This window comes from Euprymna scolopes, chromosome 39 (assembly GCF_053919585.1).
Source record: "Euprymna scolopes isolate OS-2025 chromosome 39, ASM5391958v1, whole genome shotgun sequence".
Taxonomy (NCBI): domain Eukaryota; kingdom Metazoa; phylum Mollusca; class Cephalopoda; order Sepiida; family Sepiolidae; genus Euprymna; species Euprymna scolopes.
Genome location: NC_136520.1, coordinates 2,935,672 through 2,946,227, shown reverse-complemented (window position 1 = coordinate 2,946,227; position 10,556 = coordinate 2,935,672). Strand labels below are relative to the sequence as shown.

At 37.7% G+C, this 10,556-nt stretch overlaps 1 protein-coding gene across 1 annotated transcript; it reads left to right on the top strand.

Moving 5' to 3' along the window:
* Positions 1 to 5,605: 5,605 nt before the first annotated feature.
* LOC145263607 (uncharacterized) lies at positions 5,606 to 10,322 on the top strand. Its single transcript, XM_080120448.1, has one exon. It carries the CDS (start codon positions 8,603 to 8,605, stop codon positions 9,887 to 9,889), a length of 1,287 nt encoding a protein of 428 aa, XP_079976574.1. The 5' UTR covers positions 5,606 to 8,602; the 3' UTR covers positions 9,890 to 10,322.
* The last annotated feature ends 234 nt before the right edge of the window (positions 10,323 to 10,556 follow it).

The window sequence follows — 10,556 nt, the reverse complement described above, 5'->3', positions numbered from 1 at the left end:
CACCAAAGAATTAAGTGATGTGAAACTGTAAATTCTTTCGGTACAAGATACATCTTCTTTTATAAAGTAATAAAACCTTTTTTGTATTTATCAGTTGCTATAACTGTCAAATTTAATTTCAATCAAAGTTTTTTAGTTATGATTTGCTTTTTAAAATTTTTTATTTTAATTTCAGGCATGCCTTTAACAATTGACGAACGAGTTGAACTGGTGTTCATGTCTGGTGCCGATGGCGGCACTAATCGATCTGTTGCTGAGAAGTTTAATCGAAGTTGTTCGAACATGTTTTCCCTTACATATACACACCCACATGTACGCACACACATATGCACGCATATACACAGCCTCATACACACACTCACATTCATGCGCATACACACACCCGAGCTGTGACGTCACTTCCTTTTAAGTGAAAACCAGACATGCGCACCCGGAACAATAACTCCAGTATAAAAGTCAACAAAACCTGTTAACTTCCCTTTTTCGTCTGGACCAGCGTTCGACCTGTTGAGTCGACGAACCGACCACACACTCTAACGTCACTTTCCCTGCTACTGTAATGTGGGGCAAGCGCAAGTACACTTAATACGCTTTCCCTCTCCATGAACTGGATTGACTTACTCACTCTATCTCCCTTTCGTCTTGGCCCATCGACACAGACATGTGCACGACGTTCTACTGAGCTTAACCCTTTCTTTCTACAGACGGCTTGCCACTTCGCGTTTCTCTATTGCATTCCCTTTCCTTCCTTGCGCGTAGTCGTCAACGGCTGAATGAACACGTGTACACCAAAGACTTTCATTTCTCAACAGAAAATAAACGACATGTTTATTTTATACCAGCATTTGAGTTCTTTGTTTCCTTCATTCAATTCGTTTCATTATTTTTTCTTGTAGCGAGTTAGGGTATTTTATATCCTGTTCTGCAACATGAAATGGTGACCCCTTTAGTTAAAATGAAATGAATGAGAGTGAACGAAACACGCGGTAAACTAAACTTTCCCACAAAAATTCATGTCACGCACGAAAAATAATTTTTCTCTAACAAACAAGCAAACTTGTCAACCACGAGGAGGAACATTTTCAAACCACGCACAAGAAATTGAAATATAAAAATTTCAACACAAAACAAAATGGAACTTCAACAGACGGATTCCTACAACGAAACCATGGCATTAAATATTCCACCTTTCAACCCGACAAATATAAAAATATGGTTCATCCAACTACAAGCCATATTTGACGCTAAATGGGTAACCTCACAACGAGCGCGTTACTGTTATCTAGTTGAAAAACTGCCGTTGGAGGTGGTAGAGGAAGTCACGGATTTCCTCAAAAATGTATTGGAGGAAAGACCGTACGACACGTTGAAGCAAGCAATCCTGCAACGAACCGGTGTTTCTAATGAAGCCATGCTTCGTAACTTGTTCACACAAGTTGAGTTATATCCTGGTCCGTAACAAAGTTATCCTGATCTCACACGACAGTAAGGCGTTTGATATTGAAATTTCGTGAAACAGGTAGTGTCATAGGCAAACCAAGAAGTGGTCCTCCAAGAGTGTCTGATGAAATATGAAAACGCATCATCGAAAAAGTTGAGAACAGTCCAATGAAATCATTGCGACGATCGTCTAGTGAGCTGGTGCACGACTTATGGTCTACCCTGTATATTGAAATTGCACATGATGCGAACTGTGATCCTGAAGGCCAGAAAGAGAAATCAAGCTCTATTCCATTTTGATTAAGATAGAGTCAACAAATCGATTTGTTAAAATATGTCGTTTTAAGCAATAACATAATTGCATACTTAATTGTCATGTCGAAAATAGTAATAGATCCCAAATTTATGAAAATTCATCGAGTAGAGCAGCTTTTAAGCTGCTCTCCTTTAACAATTACAAGACGTCTCTCCAACCCCCTATATCCATAACAAATAGCACCCTACCTGAGAATTCTTCCTTCAAACTCCTCGGCCTAACATTTGCGGGCAATATGAACTGGAACAAATATATAGAGGACATTGCAAAAGCTGCTGCAAAGAAGGTGGGTTCCCTCTATCGAGCTAGAAGACTACTCCCGCCTGAGAGTATCCTGTACTTCTAAAAGGCCACCATTCACCCATACCTGGAGTATCGTTGCCACATCTGGGCTGGTGCATCTACCACTAGTCTCTCCCTCTTAGATAAAGTTCAAAAAAGAGTTGCCAATCTAATCGGTCCCACTTTATCAACTAAGCTCCAGCCCCTGTCCCATCGCCATAATATTGCATCACTGTGCCTGTTTTACAAATATTTTAATGGAATGTGTTCTGATGAACTCGTTTCACTTGTATCCCCTCGACATACATATCCCTGACGAACCTGCTTAGCAATAAGATCTTACCCTTTCACTGTTGATGTCCCTAAATGCCAGAAAGCTTTCTATTCTAATAGTTTTTTCCCTCGAACAGCTAGACATTCTATCTCCCCTGGGATCCTCCGATCACACAGTTGTATCAGTTAAGATAAAAATGAAATTCAATAAGTTTTCAGATGCACCTCTCCACAGTACTGTATATCGATACTTTATGACTGACTGGGATAGCTTCCGTACATTCATATCTGACCTTTTTTCTTTTTTTTATTCAATTTTTTAATTTTTTTTTATTCAATTTATTTTCACCCCAAACAAGGCACAGTGCCACTTTGAAGCAGGGGGCTACTATTAGGGACTTAATTAGCGGGGTCATTATGAAGGGAGATGAGTAGAAAGATGTTTGTTAACATTACACTTGAACCTCTGCATATCATTGCAGTTGGGAAAGCAGAATCCCGGAAGGGAGTTCCAAAGACCCGCAGTTCTGGGGAAGAAACTATTGGAGTAAAAGGCTTTCTTGCACCTAGGGATCTCTACTGTAAAGGGATGAGACTTAGTAGCTTGTCGGGTTTGTCGGGGGTAGTTACGTCGGGGAGGTACAAGTGTTTGCAGTTCTTCAGAGCATTCACCATTAAAGTATTTGTAGAACAGGCAGAGGGATGCAACATCTCGTCGATGGGACAGAGGCTGAAGCCTAGATGACAGTTCAGGACCTATCAGGTTGGCGACTCTCTTTTGAACCCTGTTCAGGAGCAAGAGACAAGCAGCAGATGCACCAGCCCAGATGTGACAACAGTACTCCATACATGGGCGAATGGTTGCCTTATAGAGGTATAGGATACTGTCAGGTGTAAGTAGTTTTCTAGCATGGTAGAGGGAGCCAACCTTCCTTGCAGCAGCCTTGGCAATGCTCTCAATGTATCTATTCCAGTTCATATTCCCTGTAAACGTTAAGCCGAGGAGTTTAAAAGAAGTACTTTCAGGCAATATGTTCTTTGCCATTGCTATTGGTGGTAGAGAAGGTTTCTTGTAGTTATTGAAGGAAACAAGCTTAGTCTTAGCAGCATTGAATGTGACCATCCATTTTTGTCCCCATTCCACTACGGATTGGAGGTCATCCTCTAGTGTTTCTGCCATTTCCTTGGATATGTGTTCATTTGTTTTCCCCTCATATCTGTTATAGAGAGTGGTGTCATCGGCAAATATACCCATCTCCGAAACAATTTTATCAGAGAGGTCATTTATGAATATCAGAAATATTAGAGGTCCAAGGATAGACCCCTGAGGTACTCCCGCATTTATGTCATATTGTTTGGATGTACGATCTACCTCTGCATTCCATGTTTAAAAAGCATGTATCCTCTATAGCATCAGACCTGACCGAATGGTTAATTGTAGGCATAGACCAATTCATACCATCCAAAAAACTCCAACAAAAACCTAACAGCCAGCCATGGTTCTCCCCAGAATGTGCCGCTGCCATTGCGCACATAAATCACTTTTTCCATAGCTACCAACGTAATAGCTGTACTGAGACTAAAGCTGCCTTCAGGACTGCCAGCAACCACTGTAAAAGAGTAATAAAAAATGCAGGAAAGCTATATGCTCAGTCCGTCAAATCCAAAGTAGCTGAGCAGCGGCTTGGTTCCCACCAGTTTTGGCAAATAGCAAACAGGATCCTGGTCAGAAGTGAGCGTTCCATCCCAACCATCATCAATGGACCTGAGGTCATCTCATCAGCATCAGACAAGAACTCGCAAGAACTTTGCAGCTAACTCTACCCTCTGCGACGAAGGGCATCAACTCCCCGTATTTCCTCCTACAACAGACAACACCTTATCCAACATACAAATATCTGTGCACGAGGTCGGCAAACTAATCAAGAACCTTGATTCCAGTAAAGCAACTGGCCCAGACGGCATTCCAATTATAGTGTTAAAAAAGCTTTGACCAGAACTTGCCCCCATACTTACAAAACTTTTTAAGTGTTGCCTTAAGGAGAAGTGCTTTCCAACACCCTGGAAAACCTCGTCAGTATGCCCTGTATTTAAGAATTCAGGTGATAAATCATCCCCCTCTCAGTACAGACCAATAAGTCTCTTGTGTGTCATGAGTAAATTATTGGAATCCATATTAAATAAAGAAGTAGTCAATCACCTCAGCAGAAATAATCTCCTTAGTGACATGCAATATGGTTTCCGTTCTGCTAGATCGTACTGCTGATGTGCTAACAGTTATATCCCATAGGATTAGTGAATCTCTCGACAAAGGCTTCCTTTCTAGGGAAATTGCTCTTGACATATCAAAGGCTTTTGATAAGGTTTGGCATAAGGACCTACTTCACAAGATTTCCAGCTACGGTATAACTGGAAATGTCTTCTCAATAATTAAATCATTTCTCTCTGATAGGTTCATAAGAGTAGTGGTTGATGGGCAGAAATCAGAGGCCGACAGTATTAATGCTGGAGTCCCCCAGGGGTCCATCCTGGGCCCAACTCTCTTCCTGATCTACATCAATGATCTCCCAAAACATATACTTAATTCATTCGTTGACATCTATGCTGATGACACGACCATCTACGGCAACACATCAAAGGCCGTGTTAAAGAGAGAATCAGACGCCATCTTGAATGTTCCAATACATCGGTAAACACTGTATGTTTTTCGAGCTGAATAAACATGTTACATTGAATAAAAACACGAAAAATATATCCAGTTTGGTAGAAAAGTAACTTATCTTGCCTTTGATAACATTTATTCGTTATATATTTGTTTTTTGACAACTTTTTTGAATCTATGTGTACAGTAATACAAACCCCAAAATAATATATTTCCACTACGATTTAAATAAAAATAATTAGTTCAGTATATTCCTCGATCATTATTTGAGAAATACTGAAAATTTCATTAAAATTGGTTAATTTCCTGATTTTTGGTGATTTTTTAAGTAAATGGAGGGGTCAAAATGTTTATACAGTTTGAGCATCGGCATTCATTTTGTCCGTACCTACATGTTGCCTATTCAACCCACGAAAGCCCATATTGCCCCCTGGGATATTTAATCCTTGTAGACTGAGGCAATTTCAATTTTTTTTTCTTACTTCAGAATGTCTGTTTTTAGGGAGCTGGATTTCCCCACTTTCTGTCTAACTCTACTCTCGTGGGGAGGAGTTGCAGAGAGTGTCCAAGGGAGATAATTCGGTCGGTAAGAATATGAGAGTGATCTCCCCTTTGATTTCGCCTCGTTTTCGAATGTCATTATAATAATATATGAGCCTTGTTGTAATGGTGCGAGACAGGAATTCGTAGTAATTTCTGTGTGCAGACGTTCGTCATTGAAGAAAGAAGTTAACGAAACGTTACCTAAAAAAAGGGGAACATTCGGAAGAAACAGGGGAGAAAAAGAACATTTGGCCCCTTTCGGCTGCTGTATTTATTCTTGTGGATTCGTAATTTCAAGCCTTTATTTATTTATTTATTTATTTTTACTACGATACGCCAAACATGACGTCATCCGAATGAATGAATGAACGAACGAATGAATGAAATTGTCAACACTAGTTTTTTCAGATTTAGTGTTTACGCTTTTTTTTTTTCCAGAGAGAAACAGAAAGAGGGAGAAGGTGAATTGTACAGAGAGAAGGACGGGTGAGCAACGCAGATCAACTAGGGAGCAAGTCACAGGGTCTGTTGTATAAATTTCTATTTCAGAAACGTTTTATAGCGAGCGAAAAAACTAAAGAGATCTCAACACTACTTTGTTGGCATATATATATATATATATATATATATATATATATATATATATATATATATATATATATATATATATATATTATATCGTCTACGACGTTTCATGAACTATTTGATCTCGGCACGTTCCTACGACGCCATGCCCCTAAAAAAAAGAAAACTCCCCCGAAATACTTCTCTGTTATTATTCCCGTCTTTTTGATTGACCCCTATGCCAAAGAAGTCGAACCTCGGTCCTCAGTGGTCTGTCAGGGAAACCTGTCAATATCAGCAACACGCTTATTAACCAGCTTGCGACAGTAAAGAAAAGAATATATATATATATATATATATATATATATATATATATATATATATATATATATATATATGTAAGTAAACTCAAAGATAAAAAAAACCCAACTTTTTTCTCTATCAACTTGTATTTTCTCAAACCCGTTTTTTAAAAATTATATATATATATATATATATATATATATATATAAATTCAATTTTACAATATCTGGAAATTCTCGACACTGGAGTTTTTTTGTTTTCTTTGCCACAGTCTGGTCTGAAAAATTAAATATGTGTACCATTTTGCATTATAAATATATAGGAAACGTAGCCTTCGCTTAAACATTGAACAGAAAAAAAAAAATACTTGGAAATTGGGCTCTTAATAGAAATTGCACCTCATTGCAAAAAAAAAAAAATAAATAAATAAAAACAAAGTGCCCTACACACACACACACACACACAAAAAAAGAAAAAATTGCCATATACACACAAATGACCCTACAGACACTCACATAAAAAATACCCTACACATACACTAAAAAACAAAAATAACAACAAAAAACTGGCAACCATAACACCTACATCAATTGAAGGACAACAAAATCGTCTCAGAACTATTTTCTATGCGATTATTATATGGACACAAAAGTTGCAAATCCATTTATCGCCACAGATGTGGTTGAAGAAAAATTTGGAAAAAAAAAAAAAAAAATTTTTTTAATGATTTAAAAAAGAATTCCTGGAACCAAATGAGATTCCTGAATTCAGCGTAAAAAAAAAAAAAACAACAACAACAACAACAAAAAACAAAAACGAGTGAAATGCACAACTGTATCCATTTTTTTTTTTTTGCATCATACAGACTGAAAGTTTCCATTTCGATTTTTAGAGAGGGGCGAGTTCTTGATTGAAAAATTAGCCCCGAAAAACTAACCATGTGGACTATTTTACATTAGGCATACATAGAAAATTTAACCTTTGCTTAAAAATTGAACAAAAAAAAAATAAATAAAAAACAAACGTGATCTGAAAATTTGATCCTTGATTAAATTGTTTTCAGAAATTTAGTAAAAGGAAAAAATCTGTGATTTATATCGGACCTTTACGCCCCCCCCCAAATGTTGAAAATTTTCTCTGATATAGTTTTCAGTGTCCAGAGTTAATACTTTGGTAGAAAAAAATATTGCAAATTCAAAACTTACCAATATTATATAGCGTTTATATTTATACTGCTTACTTTCAGATATATCTACTTACTATATAAAAATTATTATAAGCCGATATTTTTATAGAAAAAAATATTGCAAATTCAAGATTTACCAATATTATATAGTCTTTATATTTATACTGCTTATTTTGTAGAAAAATATTGCAAATTCAAGACTTTTCTAATATTATATAGTCTTTATATTTATACTGCTTACTTTAAGATATATCTACTTACTATATAAAAATTATTATAAGGCGATATTTTTATAGGAAAAAATATTGCAAATTAAAGGCAGTGAGTCATGTACGATAACCATTAGGCCAGCTTGACACGTTTTTATAAAAGTGTTTTCAAACCTACTTATTCTTAACATAAGGAATTTCTCATGGGAACAATTCACGCATGTGCATTTGCGAAACAATTGACAAACAGATAAAAATCTGATGACCCCCCCCCCCCCACGTACCAATTTTTCAATTTTTGCCCTTTAGCAGCCATTTTTTTTTCGGATGAAAACCGATTAAAAAGTTTTCCATATGCCTGAATACTCTATATTAAAAATTCGTTGAGTATATAGGTTGAGAATTGTCTCCACACACACACATTTTCACTTATATATAAATCTCCTTACTATAATTTGAAAGCTGATTTTTTTATGAAAATCGCTCCAGACAATGCATGAAGCCACATGATGTAAGGAGCTATAAAAAAAAACCAAAAAAAAAACCGGAAAAACACTTCAAGGTCAAAAGTTAAAAAATATATATCATAATGTTATATGGATAGATTCCAACTCAGAAAACAGCAATTCTCCCCCCTTTGCCAGTAACATCGATCATGGAATGTGTGGACTAAAGGACATTTGCCAAATTATTTATCTGTACTATCTTATTAAACATGGTTCCCTAGACGTTACCAAATCAAAGGTACTCGTTTCCTAACCTTGTTCAATTTTTAGAGAGGGGCGAATTTCCTTCTGCAGGAAACAATAAAAAAAACTTCCAAGATGTTACTTCGAGCCCAAATGGCAGGACTGGAGTTTTATGATGCCGTCTTGAACAATGAGTTAGTGCTGCTGAAGCGTCTCGTGGCTCAATATAAAATTGACCTCAACGCCAAATTTGTTGAAGTCCGAAAGAAAAACCATGCCGACTTGTGTCCGATTCACCTCACCTCGTACCGAGGCTATACGTACATGCTGCAGTACCTCATCGAATCGAAATGCGACGTCAACCAAACTACAACCACGCTTCGTCGGACAGCGTTACACTTCGCCGTGCTTAATCACAGAATGGCATGTTTGATCCTCCTGATTGGTGCAAATGCGAAGCTTAACACAAAAGATACGTTCGGAAACTCTCCATGCCATTACGCAGCCGACGATGGCTACTGCCAGATCTTGGATGTGCTGATCCGTCGAGGAGCTGACGTGGACAGTCAAGATATCACTTCGAAAACTCCCCTGATGAAGGCCGTCCGAAACATAAAAACAGACGCCGTTTTAAAATTGATCCGGGCCAACTGCAATTTGAACATTACAGATAGAAACAGCGACATGGCCCTACATTACGCAGCCCGAAACGGTGGGGTTGATATTCTCGATCTTCTCATGGCCTCTGGGAGTCACATAGATGTCCAGAATTACTGGGGACGGACACCTTGCATGGAAGCCGTCTGTTATAATCAGAAAGAAGCAGTTGCACTGCTCATCAGAGCTAACTGCGATTTGAACCGTCGCGAGTTTAAGACCGGCGATACAGCTCTTCATATTGCGATTCGCAGAAATTATACATCTGTCGTTCGATTGTTACTGGCTGCGGGCAGCCGTTACGACATCTATAACCACCAGCGCGAGACGGCCGCTTATGATGCAGTAATTTCAAACAAGATTGAGATCATTCAGACAATGATCGAACATAATTGTGATTTAGAAGTGCCCGGAAAATATTACTCGGACGGCGTCTACAAGTCTCTCTTCCAGGTGGCGGCAGAGAAAGGGCATTTTGAGATGTGCCGTCTGCTCACTCAGTTCGGCTATCTTGATTTCAGTGCCCGCCTCTTCTTCCATACAAACTACTTTCCGACACGGATCAATGATAGTGATACCGCCGTTCAGTGGCTACGGAAGAAACTGCAGACTGTCACGTCGTTGCAGGTGCTATGCCGGAAATGTATTCGCAAACGTCTTGGGCACAAAATTCAGCAGAATGTTGAAAACCTGCCGGTGCCAAGAGCACTTAAGGACTTTGTTGTCATTAAGGAAATGTGTGATCGACCTGTGACGAGTTATTGAAGCGAAACCAGAGGCATTCTTGGTTTGATGAATATGTTGATGAGTTTTAGGGTTAGGGTTTTAAAGCCAGACAATGGAGAACTTTGAATTTGAAAACTTTTAGAAGAAACGAAGGTGCTTGTTTATATTCGTGATGGTTTGAATGAACACATTTCAGGTGAAAATATTATTACGTGCATAAACAAGAGACATTCATGACTTGAGGAATATGTCAATGAATTTTAGTGTTGGGACGAATAACTGGAATTGGGACGAGAAAAAAAAAATCAGAACTTTTACTGGTATGGGACGAGAAAAAAATTATACCTATTTTCCAATGTGAAAAACAACTCTTTTTTTTTTTTTTTTTTTTTTTTTTTTAAAACTTACTTTCCAATTGCTGGTACTAATGATAAAATGATGAATATTTATTGATTTTAAACTACCAGTAAAACTATAATCTGTAGACCGACCCCATACTTGGCTTGATGAATATGTCGATGAGTTTTAGGGTTAGCGGTTTTAAAGCCAGACAATAAAGAACTTTGGATTTGGAACTTTTAGAAGAAACGAACAGACTGTAATATCAAAAGGTCTTTTAAAATATTTTTGATAATATTATTATCAACATAAAATTATTTTAAAATGAAATACAAGTTTGGTAATTAATCGTTATTTACGCAGAATA